Source organism: Poecilia mexicana, unplaced genomic scaffold, assembly GCF_051168715.1.
Source record: "Poecilia mexicana isolate PSO_F unplaced genomic scaffold, ASM5116871v1 scaffold_8, whole genome shotgun sequence".
NCBI lineage: Eukaryota > Metazoa > Chordata > Actinopteri > Cyprinodontiformes > Poeciliidae > Poecilia > Poecilia mexicana.
The window spans coordinates 22,504,096-22,525,661 of record NW_028263377.1 but is presented as its reverse complement, the minus strand read 5'-3'; the positions used below and the strand labels follow the sequence as shown (position 1 = coordinate 22,525,661).

At 39.3% G+C, this 21,566-nt stretch overlaps 1 protein-coding gene across 2 annotated transcripts in view; it reads right to left on the bottom strand.

Moving 5' to 3' along the window:
• arhgap23a (Rho GTPase activating protein 23a) overlaps window positions 1-21,566 on the bottom strand; it is an 81,575-nt gene that overhangs the window by 42,952 nt on the left and 17,057 nt on the right. The window contains exon 1 of one of the 2 annotated variants that reach the window (XM_088007705.1): window positions 20,590-21,393. The exons of the other annotated variant lie outside the window; for it this stretch is intronic. Coding sequence (XP_087863831.1) covers window positions 20,590-20,643 — 54 coding nt within the window. The 5' untranslated portion in view covers window positions 20,644-21,393. Of the gene's footprint in view, window positions 1-20,589; window positions 21,394-21,566 lie in introns of those variants that run through there. 2 annotated transcript variants of the gene reach the window in all.

Sequence of the window (21,566 nt, the reverse complement as noted above, 5' to 3'; positions counted from 1 at the left end):
GACAATATAAACTCTAATTTTATTCCAAGATGGACTCTTGGGTGACTTCTGAATAACTGGTTACAGTACATTTTATTTCCAGGACTTTGAGTCCAGTTTTCAAATTTGTGTTGGTTTGTTACATAAAATCCCAATAAAACCTAGTTTTAAAAAATGGGGAAAAGTTTACGAGGTGTATTTTTTCTACACTGACGCTCATGAGAGTGACATGTAAAATAATACATCGCTACATATGTCTCCAACAGCAGATTGACATTCGTTTTGCTTTCATATAATCTTATATGAGGCTAATAAAAATGTTTTTTAATAGTAGAACATACTGTGAAACTGTTTGAAACAGAAGCATAATGTCTGCATAAATCACAAGAAGTCAGAACTATGGGGTACCACAAGGTTCCTAGTGGGGCCCACTAGATCATTCATTCATTTCATTATACCACCTACCACTAATATGCAAATGGCATTAATTTGCATAAGATTTCCTCAAGAATTAGGTGTTTTTTCACTCTCTTAACTATTGGGGTACATGAAGCAATTTTAAAATGATTAAAAACTGAAATATACTCTAAAAAGATAGAGTGATCAGTGACCTGTTGAGAATAGTTCCTCAAATATGATCAGATATTAGTCATTTGAGTTCTGCTGTTAAGTCATACTTAAAAAATTTGGGTGTTGTTTTTGACAAATTAACCAATCAGTATCTACTCAGAGTTACTTGAAATATCTCACTCTGGTCATGTGAAAAACAGGAACTTGAGATTCTTATTCATGGCTTTCCTGTCACCTAGACTTTTGTAATGCACTTTTTCACACGTATAAAAAAGACTTGAACACTTTCAGCTGGTCCGAAACGCTCCAGTAAAACTTGACGTCACTCCTGTTTCACCGTCTTTGCTCTGGTTGGCTGTAGTTTTAAAATCCAGATGTTAACTTTCCAGGATGTTCAAGCTTTTTACTGTTTTACTGAAATGTTAGCCAAAATCTACCTGAAGTCCCAAGATTATGAGCCAGATAGAAAACTCCTTCCTAGACTCCAACTTTAGTTGTACTGTCTTCAGAGTCTAGAAGCTTTCTTATTAAAACATAATTTTCTTTAAAAAATGTTGTAATTACAGTTTCTATATTTTCACGCATTTTGCAATTTCATCAGTGCAAAGTGCTACATCAACAACACTTATTGAATTAATATCAGAGGAGATGTAGCTTAATAGCTTAAAGCATGGAGTCACATGATGCTCTTGGCTTGTATTGCTTGTATACCATAAACATAAACCATACCAACTTTATTTATAAAGCACTTTAAAATAACCACAGCTGATACAAAGTGCTGTACATTAAAACACAATAAAACAATTAAAATAAATAAAAATAAAACTCTTACAGTTTAAAAAACAAACATACAATTTAGATCCCGCTGGAGCTGAAAGCCAAGTAAAATAGATGGGTTTTAAGACAAGCTTTAAAAGTGGACAGTGAAGGGTCCTCGCTGACCTGCAGTGGCAAGTCGTTCCCTAACTTAGGGCCCATGACAGAGAAGCCCTGTCCCCTCTGAGCTTCCTTCTGGATCTCGGTACCTCCAAGAGCAGCTGATCTGCGGACCAATAGGCTATGTAGGGGTGAAGAAGCTCAGAGAGGTAAGCTGGGGCAAGATTATGCAGTGATTTAAAAACAAACATAAGAATTTTAAAATTGAATCCTAAAATATACAGGCAGTCAGTATGAGCTAGCCTGGCTTCTTACCACAAAAATGAGCAAGTCCCACTAGTTTTTTCCACTTGTACTTTTAAGAAGTTTAAGTTGGGTGTAATTTCTTTCCAAAAATCAGGTTAAAACATCAATATCAAATGACATGCACCAAAAAAACAACGTTAGCTAGTCATTAGCAACGGCTAAACAGGCATAAAAGTAGTAACTTCTTTTTCTAATTCAATAATAACATGGTACTGTATACTTTGCAAGTTTATTTATCCATGCACACATTCACAAATACTTAAGGTCATTTTAGAGAGACCAGCTAACCTTACAGTCATGTTTTTGCACTGTGGGAAGATACTGGAGTACCCTGAGAGAACTCATACATACACAAGGAAAACCAGCAATTTCTATGCATTAATTAAAAAGTACTTAATGTGGCAAAACAAAAAACTTTTTTTTCTCTCCCAAAACCCCTTTATGGAAATTGCATTAATTAGCAAATGATCAAATATATGTCATATATATGTCATAGTCAAGAGAGATTGATTTATTTATGTACTTAAAGGTAAAAAAATTTCACCTTAATGGACGTTTAAGTTTACACCGATTTTCAAGCATTATTGAGGAACGTTTTCTCTAAAACACACCTATGCACACACTGTTACACCAAAACCCCCCAGTGTACGCATATTCACACAAACAGCCCACACGTCTCACTGAGTCACAGCTGGGTATAAATACTCAAAGCTGTGTAATTATGGTTCCTCTTAAATTCAGAAGCCGGGGGGCGGGGGGGTTCTCTTCTCTCTCTGCGGTTCAGACCAGAGGAACCGCCCTGCCGGTTCGCCATCCAGGCAGGATTCTTTTCTTTCAAGGAGAGAAATGTGAGAAACAAGGATACAAACCAAGAGCAGAAGTGGGATCATGATGGGTAGGACAGAGCAATATGGCTGCAACATAAAATCTCATATTTTCCCTAAAAAAGAAATACAAAATTGACTGAAGATATTTTCGAAATGTGAATTTTATTTAAATCATTCCTTCTGTGAGTTGAACGTCAGAGAATTAGGGCGAGGCTACGAAAATGTTTCTATAATCACAAAAAATATTGCCACAATATTAGCAGATAAAAGATGCAATCATACAAAAACAATGTCTTAAAATTATGAAAAAAAGTCATTTAAATGAGAAAAAAAATTGGATTATTTTTGTGTTGGAGTTCTCAAATTACTAACATAATGCTACCTAGCAGCTAGCTACAACTAAACATGTTAGCAAGCTTTTCTTATCTGTCCTTGAAAGGTAAGCACCAAAAAACGCTAGCTAGCCGTTAGCTACAACTAAACATCTTAGCAAGCTTTTCTTATCTGTCCTTGAAAGGTAAGCACCAAAAAAACAACGCTATCTAGCAGCTAGCTACAATTAAACATCTTAGCAAGCTTTTCTTATCTGTCCTTGAAAGGTAAGCACCAAAAAACAACGCTAGCTAGCCGTTAGCTACAACTAAACATCTTAGCAAGCTTTTCTTATCTGCCCTTGAAAGGTAAGCACCAAAAAAACAACGCTATCTAGCAGCTAGCTACATCTAAACATCTTAGCAAGCTTTTCTTATCTGTCCTTGAAAGGTAAGCACCAAAAAACAACGCTAGCTAGCCGTTAGCTACAACTAAACATCTTAGCAAGCTTTTCTTATCTGCCCTTGAAAGGTAAGCACCAAAAAAACAACGCTATCTAGCAGCTAGCTACATCTAAACATCTTAGCAAGCTTTTCTTATCTGTCCTTGAAAGGTAAGCACCAAAAAACAACGCTAGCTAGCCGTTAGCTACAACTAAACATCTTAGCAAGCTTTTCTTATCTGCCCTTGAAAGGTAAGCACCAAAAAAACAATGCTATCTAGCAGCTAGCTACATCTAAACATCTTAGCAAGCTTTTCTTATCTGTCCTTGAAAAGAAAGCACCAAAAAAACAACATTAGCTAGTCGTTAGCTACAACTAAACATCTTAGCAAGCTTTTCTTATTTGTCCTTGAAAGGTAAGCACCAAAAAACAATGTCAACTAGCCATTAGCTACAACTAAACATCTTAGCAAGCTTTTCTTATCTGTCCTTGAAAGGTAAGCACCAAAAAAAAACGACGCTAGCTAGCTGTTAGCTACAACTAAACATCTTAGCAAGCTTTTCTTATCTGCCCTTGAAAAGTAAGCAACAAAACATAATGCTAGCTAGCCATTAGCAACAACTAAACATCTCATCTGCCCTCAGAAGTTAAGCAACAAAAAACTGTTCTAGCTAGCCCGTAGTAAAAACTAAACAGGCCTAAATGTAGCAAACTGAGATGGATGGATAGACAGAGACCAATGAATGGACATACTGTTCGTCTGAAATGTGCTAAAGCATGTCAACTACCGCATGACCCTCTACCCTCTAGATACGTTTTTCTTATCTGTCTTCAACCTATCTGATGCACTGCAACTTGGTTTTGACAAAGATCTTTAAGTTAAGAAATCAAAAGCCAACATGTGTTACTAATCCCAAAGAAATAATATCCCGTGGCTCCAGACCGGATTTGTCAACAAGCATATCTGAGAAAAGTGAGGAGACAGTTGAAGCAGGATAAAGTTGAGCATTGTTGCTAGTGAAGCAGATAGATTGGGATGCTGATACGTTTGGTCCTCTTTAGATCATTGGCCTACAGATTAACACACAGAAACCTTTCTGAGTCACTTCCTTGCCAGACAAAAAGTATTTTTCCTAAATCGCCCACACAGCTGTAAAAAAATGAGCTTTCACGGGAAAATACACAGGAAAGAGAAGAGTGAAGCGTTTCAGTCTGCAAACTAAAGTGCAGACACAACGATGGGGTGTTTTCTCTAAACACAGGCTGCAAAACTTCAAGAAAGGGTCACCAGGAGACAGTCTGGGTTTTCTGCTTACAATGGAAAACCAAACGGCGCAGACAAAAATAAAGGATTGTCCTTGTGGAGAAATCACTCTGGGAAGTTCAACATATCCCTTTCAAATGTCTTTAAACCTTTTAAAACCTAAAGTAAAGTTTAATGATCCTGTTAGATCCTGAAAGAAACGCTCCCAAATAAGAGAAAGACAAAATTCAAGCACTGCAGCGTATGACTGAAATGACTAATCGGATAAATTGTCAACTAATTTAGTGATTGATTAATCAACAACTGAAGTATGCAAACTCTAAAAAAGGCATTTTCTGAAAGAACAAAGCTATCAGTATTAGATAAAAACTGTACAAAAATATTTACATTTTGCATTTAAGATAAAACAAAACCCTTTGACTGTAAATATGCAACATCCAGAATTCCTCAAGTGGCAGTTTTAGCTTCAAGCTCTGTAAAACATTTACTATTAAGCACCTTTTGCTATCTAATTGTTAATTGGTAATCTAAAAATCAATCAAAAGATCAGACTGCACTGATGTTAAGTCAAGCAGAAACAGCTTAACTTTCCACATGTTGGTGTTAGAAGTATTTTTTAGCTGCAGATGCAACCTTTCCCACAAATGATCAAATATTCACGATAAAATGTTTATTTTCTTATTTTAAAAAGTTTTAAATCTTTTAATGTCTTAAAAGATTTAAATATTTCTAATATTTCTAATATTAGAAAAATCAGCAGAATGTACCAAATTTTAACTGATAGAATAATCAGCAAGTAAAAATAATTAGCTGCAGAGATACTGTTGATCTAAGCTCAAAAACTTGAGTCAGTCTCTGCATGGTGATGAGAGTCGATGTCTTTGTCTAGACGGTCATTTTGAAGTGGATTCTACAAATGCAATTTACCAGTTAAAAACGGGGCGTGGCTGTTTGAAGCGAGTTAATTTTAACTTTAATCTCCAGTAAATCTCATTGACTCAGAACCTACAGGCATAGGGTGTAGTTACCGGGCTGTACCACTAGAGGGCAGCCACAACCCAATGTGTCGCCGAGCCTGAACCCGACAACACGTCTTATTTTCACAGCAATAGTAAACAGAAAAGTGAACGTGTAAGGTGAAATATTGCAACATGGTAACATAACAGCGTTCATCTGTGACCTTTTTTTATTTTTTTAAAGTCAGAACTAAAATTGAATGGAAAACAGCAGCTGGAGGTCAGAGAGGTCACACCTGCTGGGGGCTTTAAGGGCCACGAAAGGAGGAGGGGAGAAAGGTGGTACACACAAACCAGGAATAAGTTACGCAGTCTGACAATCTTAAAGCTCTCAAACATCCAAAATTAATCTCCACTGTGTCCGATAAGAGGGAAGCCCTTTGTCATCCCGCTCCAGAAAACAATAAACAAATAAGCTTTTTGTTACACGCGTAGCAAATAAAATGAACTCATGACACAAGGGAACATCGGATACACAAGTCAGTGTGTGAAAACCCAGAAAATGCCAGATCGAAAGTGGGAAGGAGAAAACAAGGAGGCGGGAATGTTGGCTGAAGTTTGGATCACAAGAACGGGAATATTTACTGGACAGAGTGGGTCTAAACAGATAGAAGACGATAAGGAGGGTGCATGTGGACAGACTTGTGAGCAAAGATAGAAAACAATCATAAATATAAACGATAAACTTTTCTTCAAACCTCTTTGTAAAAAACTAACACAAAATGCTTTATTAATGTGAAGTGAAAGAAAAAAGTCAAATAGTTTTTTTGTGTCTCAATTCCAGTTTGCATGCTAGACTAGACAGAAAGCAGTTTCTAATGCTTCCCACATATTTAATTTGGGTTTAGGTCTGAACTTTGACTAGGCCAATCTAACAGGCAAGTATGTTTTAATATTCCACTGTAGCTTTGGCTGAATATTTTTTTGTCGCATTCTCAATTGTCGTGTGTTCAGCTTCATCCATCTTCCACTTAACTCCCAGCTAGTCTGGTGAGAGCATGATGCTGCCACTACCATGTTTTACTGTGGTGTTTCCTCTACATACAGCAATTTGTTAGAATTTCTTTTAACACTTTTTCTTCTTTTTCCATAAAAACCAGATCTGTTCATTGTAAAATTGAAGTTTTCACACCTGACCTGGGGGTCAGCTCAGTTTGATTGCACTGGATTTTATTTAGGGGTATCACAGGAAAGCAGGATGTGTAAGTAATTTTGAAACCAAGACTTTTGTTTTAAAATTATGGGATGACTGTGTTGTAAACTCCTAATAAAATAGGAGCTTGAAGTTGACAAATTGGTCCAGACTTTATAAAAGCGCTGTAACTATAATTACACATTCTCTGTTGCTTTTTCCAATAACTTTGGTGCAATTAATACAAACAGAGACAAAGGAAAAAATAATTTGAAGTACCTTTCTATCAAATCAAAGGAGAAAATCTAACATTTCTCAGTGAGTTTCGATCTGAGACAGATATATACTGGCACAGAGAGCTCACATCATGTTATCCAGCCCACTAAGTGGAGAGATGGTGTTCCACTTTAACATGATTAGCAGGGAGTGGCTCCTCTCCTCGAGCACATTCTTTATGTTCAGGTCTGCACTGAGGCAGCCAGAGATCAAGTCAATAAAGACCTTTTGCAAAGCCTCCATGCATCTGCTCTCCAACTTATTCAAGATAATTACAGAAAAAAGGCAACAAAAGCAGCAAATTCACTCCAAAAGGCAACACAGCTCTCATGGGAACCCAGACTGCTTGAATGTTAGCATGTTTTGGAAAAAATTACAAGTCTGACTCTCATTTCACAGCTGGTTTTCCACAAGAGTAAAAAACAAGAGTTGGGTGTCTGATTATCACAGCTTTAATCTGGAAATCTGAATTCAGAATGTTTTCTTTTTCTTTTCATGCTCAAGAACGAATCAAAACAAATCTGTTCCAGCTAGGGAGGCAAACAATCAATCAACTTATGATTAATTATCCATAACTGGCTTATTAGATTAAAATTAGTTCCAGAATCGATTGACTCTGGAACAGCTGCCATCCAGCAGAGGGCGCCACTGGTCATCCTTGAGCAGAATCATTTGATACAGAAACAAAGATGGCGGCCGCTTAAGTAAGTAAGTAAAATTTATTCGTATAGTACCCATCTCAGATTCTCCGAGAATATAGAAATTGACATAAAGGGTAGGAATCAAGTTAAAATCCTGTCAGTTAAGCAATGTAGTTTGGTCGCCATCCAGCAGAGGGCGCTGCTAGTCATCCTTAATCTGAGTCGTTTACAGAAACAAAGATGGCAGCCATGCAGGAAAGAGAAACGGGATGCAAGATGAACTTCTATTTTGAAATATTAACACTTGAAAAGCTCCTTGAATTTCACATTAACAGCTAATTCTAGGAATTGATTAAATATATTGGTTTGCTTCTCTTTTTAAATTCAGCATATTATGAAACATTTAACACTTTGTTATGGACAGATGGTCAAACCTGACAAAGCTCAAATTTTTAAGAAAATGGACGATTACCAATTAATCACTAGTCGATGCATAAGATCAACCAACTTTAGGTTAACTCATTAAATCGACAACTTTCATCCCAAGTTCCAGCCAAAACTGCAAAATAAAAAGCTGCTGATGCTTTCCAGGTGAACCATGCTGCCTGCACCAGGAGGCCACGGCAGAGTCCGGAGAGGAAGAGCCAGCCAGAGGGCTCTGCAGAGCAGATACATCTGTGTCGGGATGCGTGCACGCCATCTGAACAACATCAGGACCGATGACGACATCTGGAAGAGAGCTAGCGCTGCTCTCCCTGCACTGTACCTCCTCCTCCTCCTCCTCTGTGCTGACCACAACCGCTGGGAGCAATCAGAGCGTCACGTCTGAGCTCCGGTGCATTAGGAGACCCCACCCCTCTTCTTTTTCTCGTTTCCTTCTCTTTCTTTAGAGAACCACCAGGCTCCAGCAGGCCAGTTTCACAGGGTTGCCAGATCTGACTTACAGTTTCCAGCCCAAGAACAACGTAAAACAAAAACCAGACCAAATCCCAACCTCTAATGAAATTCATGTTGATGGCGCCAAATATTTTTTGGTTGTCCTTTATTATGTTCTGACCAGAACCAGGTAGCATTGGGACTGCAAAGGATTTGACTCTTTTAACACATGAGCCACATTTCCATTACAAATGTGAACAAAGCTTTGTTGCTATATTTTTCTAGAGATCTCAAAATCAATTAACTTATAGGTTAAGTGCAAGAACAGGGCATTTTAGTAAACATTTTGTGCTTTTCTGCCACACTATTTTGAAATAATTTTCCTCTGAATCACTTCCAAAAAACCGCAAAATGTTGTGAAAAGCAGCCTAAATTTTAACAGCCTTCTCAAAACTTGCTTTTTTTAGCCACATGTTTTCAAAAGCAGTCCAATCATGCAGAAACTCACCCAATCTGGCAACACGGCCGTTAGACCCTCTTTCCCTCTCTCCACCCCCCTCGCCTGGGGAAAAATGCCACCTCGCCCCCCTCTACACAGGCCCACGTGTTTATATTTAGCTCAGCTCTGCTTCTGTGTAATTAGCATGAAAATTATAACTTTGGGGTCCTTGAGGTGACGTCATGCTTCATTCTGGGCCGCATCGAGCTTACATCTCGGCCCCTAAGGCAGGCGGCGGTGCAGCATCTGGGGCACGGCGGAGCCGAAGCCAAGCCGGATCGGGAAGCTCAAGAGAGCACAGAGGTTTAAAAAGATAGAAAGAACAAAAAAAATAAAAATTGGCAGAGCTTGAGTGTTTATTACAGCCAAACTGGAGAGATGGTCTGCTCACCGCCTCCATCTGCCCTGGAGTTTCCATTTGAGGTCATCTGGTTTTTACATTCCTGCCATGCACCACTGCTCACCCAACGCTGAGGAAGTCCCCCTTTGCTCTGTTGGTGCAGGATCGTACAGTCCACAAATCCTCAAAGTGGAAGATGTGTGCAGAGGAACCATTTAGGGAGCTGTTGGCGGCTGCTACATCCGAGCCTCATGGGATGAATTCAGTGGATTATGTTGGGTTAAGAGTCTTCTAGTAAATCTCACGCAATTAGGAAGAAAGAAAGAGATTTTTAAATATCCCGGGTACAAAATGAAGCAAATGTATCCCATGATGCTCAAAAATAGCCCAAAATTGCACCAGAATTTTAAAAGACGCACAATAATTGTTGGAAAAATGCCAAGAAAATAAAAAGATAATAGAAATAGTTTTACACTGGTTGGTGTTGGCACCTTTCTAATTTTTCTCCAGATTCTGGGAGCTTATTTTACGATAAAATAACACTTTACTTCTATGTTTTTCTTTATTTATTTTTTTAAAATTTAATTTATCTGTTTATTTTTTATAATAATAATAAAAATATAATGTTAATATAATGGTCAGACATAGTGTTATTACAATAAATTGTGACAATAAGAACTATTTATTACTTATTTTGTAAGTAAATATATTCAAAGCTTCACAAATATAAATATTGCTCCTTTAAATTATTCCTATTTGTCATCTGCTTGTTATAACACATAAAGAAATGTTATTTGTGTCACTAAGCTGAACTGCATTTAATCATATATTCCAATTTATTGATAATCTCATTGAACAGAAAATAGAAAAACTAACAATCCCAACAATATGGACAGTTATGGACTTCATGGAGATAATATATTATAAGAAAGTTATCATGAAATATATACAAATATATGCAAGTTTAACTTTTTAATTTACTAAAATAAATGACATTTCTGGTGCTATTCTCATTTATTGAGACACATCTGTCTCAGTTTTTCCTTTCCCGTTTTTTTTCTGATTGTACTCTAAATTCTCTCCAGCCTGAAGCGAGGCTGATACCACGGCATATTTTGAATACAGGAGGATCTCATTATCTGCTCCTTCCTGTTGACACACTACAGACGGCGGCACCCGGCTCAGGCCGGTCTCCAGAGGACGGCGGATGCTGGTGTCCTTGGTTTTTCTGGCTGATCCCGCCCTCTTCTCTGTGTGCTTACAGGGACGATAAGATCCAAACGCCTGTGATGAAGACAAGGGTTTAGCCTCTGATGCTTCATATTAGCGTTTCTGTGAGCTCACCCTGCAGATACAAGCAGGGTTGCAAGATCTTTTTATTAGTCGCCATCGCAGTCATGAACTATAAAGTGACATCAGGTGAGGCTGAGGCAGCAGTCACTTAAATTCAATGTTTTTGGCCAATTTTGAGAAAAATCTGCAGTAAAAATCAGAAAAAAATGTTGATTTTGTTTGAATTTTGCAGATTTATGAAAAACTGGAGGGACTCAGGCCACAGAAAACGCTCAGGCGGGCTAGATTTGGCCCCTGAGCCTCGAGTTCGACACAAGCCCTACTACTTCCTGTCATGTGTTTCGTCTTTTCGTCCAGCAGTAACATACGCTTGTTGATGACATGACTCCTGTGATGAGGAAAAAGTGTTTGAGTTTTTTTACGAAATTGAACATTTCCATTGAGCAAATTTAATAGAATATGCAAAATTATTCAGTCAATGGAAAAGCAACTATTGAAACTTGAATTTTTTGTGGTGACATATCCTTTTAAATCATGATGTGACCTTGGGACACTTTATTAACCAATGACTAATAACTGATGATGTGATTATGTGGCAGAAAAGCACAAAGCCTAATAAAATTCCCTGTTCTTGCGCTTATCTTAGTAATTTATTCCAAAATCACTGGAATCTGTTGAACTAGTTCGAAATAATTTTCCTCAGAAACTTCTCTAAAAATGTTTTAAACACACCCAAAGCTTTTTCCAAGCCAAACGTGTTCAAAATCAGCACAACTGGGCAACACTGGACACAAGCTGACCTTTCACAAGATCAGACCCTCATCCTCAAACGGAGAGGGGTCTCTCTGTTTTAATGACAGATAAAGGGTGGTGACACAAGAGGCCCAGCCTCACATATGGTTCCACTCGGTTTTGGAGATGAAAGCCAAGCTGGCATTGCTCAGAGGGAGTGCACAAGCTGCAGAAACATACTGTACTTTTAGGTTTTTGCAGCCCTATCAATGGAGGAAGTGAGGTAGAGGAATCACACAGAGAAAAACCTTTTATGGCACAAATAAAACCAGGGTGACAGCTCAGGGGGAAACAGCGCGCTCGGACATAACGTTCCGGCGAAACTGGAAAAATGAAAGCAACAACAGGAGAGTATCCTTAAGCAGATGACCAAAGAAGGTAACAAAGAGGGGGTCTGAGCAGAAAGCAATCACTCAAAGACAGGAGGGGGGATAAAGGGAAAATCTGAAGCTTTGAAGAAGTCAGCTGCCATAAAAAAAGAAAAACTTCCCTCTTTAACAGCGCAGCGATGCAGATAAAGCAGCAATAAGGAGGAAGAAGCAGATATGAGCGAGAACACGGCTCTGTCAGTGTGTAGAGTTGCCGCATTTGAGTGTGTGCGGCGCGCCTCGCTCTGCTGCCGTTTCTGAGGGTTTGTTTTCAATCCAAGCAGATCCAAAAAACCCACAGAATCTGCCTACTGAGCAATTAAGACACATTAACTACTGCAGAACCACTCAGAGTCGAGGCAGGTTTAAAGATTTATTCTGACACAAAGTGAAACACGATGCTGTAAGTTTCAAATTGACATGAATTTATAGAAACAACATGAAATCTTGCCAGGTAGTAACTTTTCAGCAAGATATCGGAGCGTGTTTTAAGTAAATAATTCCTAAATACTGATGAAAAGGTGCTTCTTTCATTGGCAGATTGTTTTCCAATCAGCACCTTTTCATCTATATTAAAGATTTATTGACCTAAAACAAACTTCTGCATCTTGCTGAAAAGTTACTTGCAAGTTAGTTTTGTCTTATTTCAACTATACTAAGATGTTTGCACGAGAAACTAGACCAAAAATACGTGGCAAGATTCTGTGCTTTTGCAGTGAAGACGGTGCATTTAACTCACATGTCATGTCCAACTTCTCTCATCCTCGAGACGCGACATGATCAAAATGACCTGGTTTCTACCAGCAATGTTTAAATTTAAAGTCAAGCGTATGAAAGCACACTTTCATTCCAGACTGTCACTATTTATTAAACAAAACAAAGCCAAAATGGTGGAAAGAAACTAAGTCCAGCTTCCCGCAAAATCTGGTTGGAAGAATCACAGATGCTGCTAATTGAAGCTGATTATTGACTGATTAACAGTTTTCTGTTCTGGATACATCCTGGTGACGGCTTAAAACGGACTCAGTTTTTACAAAGTTACATCTGAGTGAAGCACAAAACTGCTGGAGAGATAAAGCCAAAGAAAACTGGAGAAATTTTAAAAAAAGAAAACACTGCAAAAGCATTTATGATCGAGATTTTAGTTCAAATATCTTAGTACGCTTGGAATAAGACAAAACTATCATGAAAGTAGCTTTTCAGCTTGTTTTGATGAAATAATTCCTCAATATTGATGTAAAAATAATTACTAGCTCAGCTGGCAGATTATTTCACTTATAAAGAGGAAGTTTTCTCATATTATGAGTGAAATAATAAGCAATATGTAATTTTTTTTATCAATATTAAGGAATTATTATAAAACAAGTTTTGAAATCTTGCTGAAAAGTTACTTGCAAGTTAGTTTTTATTTTATTTCAAGTGTGGTAAGATATTTTCACTAGCAACTTGACCAAAAATACTTAATATTTTGTGTTTTTGCAGTGCATGAGCACAAACACCTCATACCAACAGCTAAATAAAGGGGTGGACTGATGATGATGAGGGTTTATTTTTCCAGCTCAGAAACTCTTTAAGTATTTTAAGATCTTGGATTAGCTGTACTAAAACAGTGTGCTATTTTTTCCACCATTAGAGATCACAAAAATAAAAATAAAAATAAAAAATCAAGGATCCTTCGGTTTTTCTTTGAATTGCTTCAGAAACTGCTGGTCCGACTTTAGGATTGTTGCTTTGAACATGTAAGTGCAAAGTTAAGTGTGAAATCATTTGAACTTCTTTCATTCAACTGAAGCTTTAAAAGCATGAAGGTGGGCAGCATCAAACAACTCAAACTGAAAGGTCTGCACAGTTAAAAAAAAAATAAAAAATAGCAACATTTTTGCACATCAGGTCATACCACGTTAAACACATGACCAGCGTTATCCTTTGAGAAAATCTGAGCAAGCATGTAAATAGAGGCCGCGTTGTTCTGAAGCAGCAGGCATCAGGAAAAACCGCAGCTCTCCGTCTCCTCCCAGCATCCTCGGCTCCTCATTAGCCTCCCCGATAATCTCTGTCCCGTGGTTTCGCCTCCCTGTCAAAACAACCTCCTCCATCCCTCTGCGGCTGCTTGCAAACAGAAGGACGGACTGTCCCTGAAGCCGACGGTGAACTCTGCAGCTCCGCCGTTGTGAAAGCGGGGATGGAGGTCAGAGCGTCGGGTCCGTGACCCTGACGAAACGTTGCTGCGTGTGACCTCCTGTTGGTAGTTCATCACATCGCGAGCGGAGCTGTGATGGATGGAGGCTGGCCGGCTGCCACTTACAGTACAAACAAGCCCAGAGCATCCTTTGTGATGCAGAGAAAGCAAACAACATCCTATGGTTAATAAGGCAAAAATTCTTCTCTTTGTTGGAGTTTTCAAATGTAGAGAGGTTGTTTCAGGGACAAACATTCAAACTAAAACAATCTTTTAATGCTTTTTAATCAATTTAGTTTGTTCATTTAGCTTAACTCAACTTTGATTTGAACTAGTTTCTACTAAATGATTACAATTTAAAGAAACTATGCCTTTGAAACACAGTGAGAGAAAAATTCCCATGATAGCATTTAAAGGGGAAGAATCATAACTTTTCCAGGCAGATGGTGCCATTTTATAGCACAATCGTGTAACTATTTTAACTCCAGTTGTTAAAAAAAAGCTATATAATATATGACTTAAAAGAAATGGTCCTTTGTAATATGATGCCTTAAAATTGGGCTTCTGTCGCTTTAAAAACTCCTTTTTCTGAAACGCTGCTTTCAGGAAGTCATCACAACATCGTTCCTCTATTAATTTCAATACTTGTGTCTGAAATACAATTTACCTCTTGATTTTTCTAAACATTGTTAGCCGAAAATTTCATTTATAATTCATTAGGAAACAGCTCGTTTTAATATTAAACGCACTGTAAACACTCAATGTTCTTGCTCTAACTATGTGTGTAAATAAATGCAGTAAATGTCTTAAAACAACATTATAGTAACAGCAGAAATGTAATATTAACAGGATTAGCTCAGATTCAGCCTTTATGTTTTGTATTTATATCAAGAATTTTGGGTTTAGTTTAGCTAAAAGTGTGAATACTTTCACGAGGCAGAGTAAGGCAGGAGTCATGGAGGCCAGTTTTGTGCATAACTTGTATCTGTTTAGAGACAGGCTGCTAGACGTTTCCCAGAGTTCATGTTCACGAGTAAAAATCGCAGCGCAAGAGATCATGTTACACAGTGAAGCAACATGCTGAGTTGTGACATCTAAAACTAATCTGATCACTTTTTTTATTATGTTTTCCTATTACTTCTTTGAAAACGTTTTATCACATCCGTCCCTCAGTCTAAGATCTTTAAGTGAGTCATTGAGCAAAGACTGAAAGGACGACATGCTTCCCACTTGTTTGTGCTCACCTTTTATTCCTTCACTGTGGCCTCATTGTCTTCTGATGACTCATCGTGATTCTCTTTATTTAATTTTCCTGTTTTCCTCCTCACTCCACCTCTCTCTTTCTCTTTTTGCATTCCAGAATAATCCACACTTTTTATTTACAAGAGTTTTCAGCATGCGCTGCTGCAGAATCAGGTTAGAAACATGCATTTATCGCATCAATTTAAAGACAAATCAATGTAGGTAAAACAATAAGCAGGGTCAGATCGTCTGAATGCAAATGAGGCAAATAACAGCCCAGTTTGACCTCTGTGACCCCCGACGCCCACGGTGACAAGAGTCCCCTCCTGCCTCCTTAGCTGCTTCACTGGAGGCCAAGTGTGCGACAAGTGGGGGATGTAGGGGCGTCCTAACCTTTGAACTTTGACTCTGATTCAAGCCGTGCGTGGCTACCTTAAAGCCAATCCAGCAAACAGTCTGCATTTTTGAACAAGACCGAACTTGACCTCCGAGATTTCTATACGCAGGGAATCCATGATTTGTACATAATCCTCATATTTTCCACAAGCGGAGACACTCCCAGGGTCCTGCAGCAATAGAGGAGGCACTAATGCATGCTAGGACCATCAACAGGCGCAATCTGATCAGCTCCAATGTGTTTCTGAGAGAGGCTTTTGTTCCACGACGTAACCTTCACAGCGCCTGCCAGCGAGACGCCACATGGAAATCACCAGGATGTCAGGGAGCAAAAAGAAACAATGATCAGAAACTAGCAGAAACTCATCACTGCAAGATGACAACCGGTTCGTTCCTGGATACTTTAGAATGGAAATACAGAAAATCACAGTGGATGGATGAATGGATTAAAGACTAGATGAGGGATGGATAAATAAATAAATAAATAAATGGATAAATAAATAAATAAATGGATGGATGGATGGATGGATGGATGGATGGATGGATGGATGGATGGATGGATGGATTAAAGACTAGATGAGGGATAAATGGATGGATAGATGGATGGATGGATGGATGGATGGATGGATGGATGGATGGATGGATGGATGGATGGATGGATGGATGGATGGATGGATGGATTAAAGACTAGATGAGGGATAAATGGATGGATAGATGGATGGATGGATGGATGGATGGATGGATGGATGGATGGATGGATGGATGGATGGATGGATGGATTAAAGACTAGATGAGGGATAAATGGATGGATGGATGGATGGATGGATGGATGGATGGATGGATGGATGGATGGATGGATGGATGGATGGATGGATGGATGGATGGATGGATGGATGGATGGATGGATTAAAGACTAGATGAGGGATAAATGGATGGATAGATGGATGGATAAATGGATGGATGGATGGATGGATGGATGGATGGATGGATGGATGGATGGATGGATGGATGGATGGATGGATGGATGGGTGAATGGATTAAAGACTAGATGAGGGATAAATGGATGGATAGATGGATGGATGGATGGATGGATGGATGGATGGATGGATGGATGGATGGATGGATGGATGGATGGATGGATGGATGGATGGATGGATGGATAGACGATAAAACTGTTTTATCCTAAACACATTTTCAGAAATTCAGGTTCGTTGTGTGGAAAACAGTTTTACATACCAGATCCGGAAAACACTCCAAACTCCACACTTTTCTGGATGGTTCTGCTAAGTACCACTTACAGATTAATTTTACATCACTTCTTTTTTATTTCAGGTCTCTTTCCGAGTAAACGGACCGACTGAGGAGAATCAATAAAGAGCCATTAGCTAGACAAACAGCGCCTGCTCAGAGCCGCGCTGCAGCAGCTGCTCTCCTCTTCCCACAGTAAACAAGGTCAGTGACGACTGATGTCCTTCGCCCACCTATATTCTGGCAGCCCCGTGTTTGTACAGCATCAAGGACTTCCTCGTGTAAACACACGGCGAGAAGGCCAAACAGTAAAACTCTCCACAGAGACGATTTTCACTCAGATTTTCATCCATGTGTGTGTAATTTTCCCTGCACCTGCATCAAGGTCACAAGGTCTACATGCAGCTCCAACCCCGAGTGAACTTCCCAGAGTTTGTGTTTTAAGCCCCCCACATAGAGCAAGTTGGTATTTGTGGCCGAGTCTGATTGGTGCTGCAGCTCAACAGTGGAAAAATGAAACTGAAACATGGGATTTAAAGCTACAGTGTTTAACTTTTATAAAAAAAATATGTTTTTTACATATTTGTTAAAACTATCACCATGTCGTAACAGCACAATATGAGACAGATAATCAGATTGTATCCACCTTTTCCCTGAGCTATTACTGTTATCTGAAGAAATGCAGATAGCCAATCAGGGCCAGGAGGTGGGGCTTAGCGCCGCCAATCAACTATGTGAACCCACAGCTAAATGTGCAACCACCAATTAACAAAGAAGAAGAAGAAGAAAACTTCACATCCAGGTGTTTTAAATGCGACACTCAGTTCATATAGCAATCATGGTCAAATTGGAAAATAATTAATTAATATTTTTGCCCACTCCTACTTAGAAGTTAGATTCATTTTTACTGTATTTTCTTTATCCATGTTTATCAGGATCTGCAAACTTCTCAAACAAGATTCCACACTTTTCCATTCTTTTTCCAGGCTGTGCGGGAATCTCCGAAGACAGAAAGAACCGATCCCAGCCCAGCTGATTCATCTGCAGTATGAAGTCTGCAGTGCAACGATCAGATAGAGGAGACGCTCAGTGCTCAGCAGACCCCATAAATCTTTGGAAGATTAGAGACCGAAACTGTTAGCGCATCAACAGCAACAGTGTAGCACAGGATCAGAAGCTGATTTAATGATTTAAACATCTGCTGGATCAGCTCGAAGCAAAACGTTCATAAAAACAGCCTCGTGTTTCCCATCATCGAAGCGCTGAGGCGGCACGTGACACAATGCAGCACTGGACATCAGATGCACTGCTCACCCTGCCCTCTGCCTCTATTGATTCCCTCATAAAGCACAGCACTGCTACATTAGAGCCGGACCAGTAACAACGTTATGCAGGTCCCACTGGACACCATCAGAACAGCTCTAGTCGTCTCGCTTCCTCCACAGGTTTGGAGGAAGAGCCAACACCCTAAAGCCCGACTCACTTCGTAACAAACATGGGAAGATTCTTGTGTTGTTCTGCATCTAACCTGATTTGTTCCACTTTATCCACAGTATTGTCGAAAAAGTATGCATCTTCTAAGAGATATCCTGCTTTTTTTGCAGCTTAAAGTCACACGTCAATTGTTTTAAAATCCATTCAAGAATCTTCATTTTTTGTGTTTTTTTTAGCCATTCTGTCGTTTATTTTTGTAATTTCAGTTTTTGCACATTCAAATATGCATTCAAACCACCCCAGCGTTCATTTCAACCAAACCGAGTTTCCGGTTTTTAGGCAGACCAGAGTTTGGTTTTTGGTTGTTCAATTGCGCATTCACACTTCCACAAACAAACCAGACTTTCTAAGCAAACGAACTACAGTTATTATTCGTTAAAATACCACAAATGGGACAGAAAACTGCAATCGTTGCACCCCTACTTTGAAAGAAAGCTTGAAAACTTCTTCCTAATTGACAACGACAGCTTCTGTTTCCTACAAAGCATTTCATCTTTACCCAACAGGCAAAGTTGAGCAGATGAAAGTGAATCTGGCGCGTTTGAACGAACAGCTCAATCAAAGCGCCCACAGTGGGTTCAATTAAAGCGTGACCACAGAGGAGGAAGTGTTGGTCTTCGCTGGAGGGGACAAACTTTGCAACAACAGATAAAAAGGAGGTGACTGACGAACACAGAAAGCAAAACAGACAGAATCCTAATTACAGCAAAACTGTGCAAACACACAGGCAGGGAGTGGTAAACATAACCTCCTTTACCCGGTCAAACGCACAAACAAACAGCTGAACGGACTCAGACAGCAGACGACACAAAGGAAATAATCTCTGCATCTGCCTCGCACATTCACTTTATTCTAGAGAGAATATATAAGCACCAGCAGGCCGGGATAGCGAACCACATGGCTGCTTCAACAAGCACATCAAAGCCCAGGCTGACATGTTGGCTCATAGCTTCACTATGACACATAAACTGATCACTCCTGAAACTCTCTCTAGTAAAGTTTTTTTTTTCTTTGAGAAATAAATACTTTAAGTTAATATTTCATAAAGATGCACCAATTAGTTGGACACTCAAAATGTTAATGTGTCGTTTTAATCCGGTGAGGAAAATGAAGCATTTGGTAAGTGCATATTTTACTGTGCTGTTACAGTAAGTGGTGCTTTCTGCACATCTTACAATAAAAAAAGATGCAAAAGACAGTTTAGGGGTGCCAGGTACAAATTATGATGCAAAAAATGTAGATAATCCAGCTAATAAAGAAGATAGTTCAGTATTGACTGATTCAGCTAATCATGGATTTTTCTGTGGAATGTAACACCAAATTATTTGCAGAAAATATAACTAGTTGCAGATTTTTCATACAGCATATTTAAATATTTTAAAGGAAACTGAAATATCCTGGCACAATGCTATTGGTTGTAGCCCTAAAAGCGGAAGTAACTACTCTAGATGTTAGCTTCTGACGGTTAAAATGGTTTGCGCTGTGCCTATTAATGCATATTTCTGTATATTGGTGTTTTAACTATTAAAACAGGTAGTTATGAGTGTTGTTTCAGTAAAACAAACATTGAAGATCATCACTGCTCTATTTTCCCTCACAAATTAAAGCATCAAACTGGGACTTACCACCAAATTTAACTCAATTTCAGTTGCTAACATTTTCTGCTTTCCTATATATTTTAGTCAATGTTGAGCTCTCTTAATATTTGGTATAGGTCAAAACAAAAAACTCAGTTTTGAACTTACATATTTGCTTAGCCAAATTCAGTTTAAAAAAGATAGTTAATAGTAAAGCCTCTTAGGAAATATTGTGAAATATCGTCCGTTGTCGATATCGTTATCGAGGTAAATTTAGTGATATCGCCCATCCCTAATATTATGTAATGTTAAAAACCGAAAACCAGAGATCGACGCCTGCAGCATCCCAGTTCGGGACGTCCCGCCTGCCTCCTAAGGCAGAGACAAAAGGCTGACCCAAACCGGGTGGAAAACCTCTGGACCAGTTCTCAACACAACAGCGGATCGAAAACTGCAGAAAAACTCTGTTCAAACACATGGTTTCTGTGCAGCCTGTCGATGAGTGTGTGTACACAGCGGCTGAGTAAACTGGAGTTAGTTAAGCCTCTTAGGAAATCACGCTCTCTGACCAAACCACGGCGCCGCGCTCCGCCGTGTCCAAACCAAAACCAGCAGCAGGACGGAACCAGAAGCGGGTACTTACGTTGTTCTCTGAGAAGGGTGGTATTCCAACAAGGCAGAAAGCAACTCCATTCATTGGACGGCAGAAAGTGTTGTTGCTGCAACGAGGAGACGCAGTTTTGTTGCAGCGCAAGCGGCAAGAGAGGCAGCTCGGGGAGCTGAAACTGAACAATGCCCCGCTCAGACCCAAACTTATATGTTCAACACTTTTCCAGCTTCCTTCCTCCTGAAAGGGGGGAGAAAAAAAATTCCCAACTCTGTTCCCGTTGTTTTCGGGACGTCCACTGCGCTGCCCTGCCTCCCCCTCCTCCTCCTCTTCTTCTTCTTCTCTTTCCGCCAGACCGCATCAGTTGTGCATTTCTAAATCCCTGCCTGGAAAACGGCAGCGGCGGCCTCGGGACGCAGGAAGCGACGAGAGGAGGCCTTCAAAGTAAAGTCATGGAAAGGAGTTTGTCTAAAGCTCAAGAAAAAGGGCGGAAATAAATGTTTATACTAAAATGAAAAGTGTAAAAAAAAAAAAAAAAAACAATAATGAAGTCACTTCTGGTAATCTTGCTTCATCTGTAGTATTTATAGACTTGAGAATGGATTGTCTTCAAAAAACAGGATTAAAACGGGAGAGGCAACATTTCTAAGAACTGAATTTGAAAGGCTTTTATAGCAATTATTCTCCGGAAACGCCATTTTCTAGCAGCGGTTCCCTTGACGCCTGTGGACAGAAACCAAACGGCATGAGGGTGCTTGAATAAATCAGTGCGCTCCGCCCTGCAGAGCTGCAGCGTGCGGGCTCCCTCTGGCTGCACCAAAACCCGAGTGAAAGGAGCTGCTGGGATTAAATTGCTTGTGCAGTATTTCTGTTCCTGCATTCTTTTCGCTCTATATGTTGCAAAAAAATGCTCTATTGTTATTATTTATAGCATCAGATCAAAGCAAAACTCCTCAAGACAAATGACCAACTATCAATGTGCAAAATTAACATAAATATTGTTGGTAGTAGTA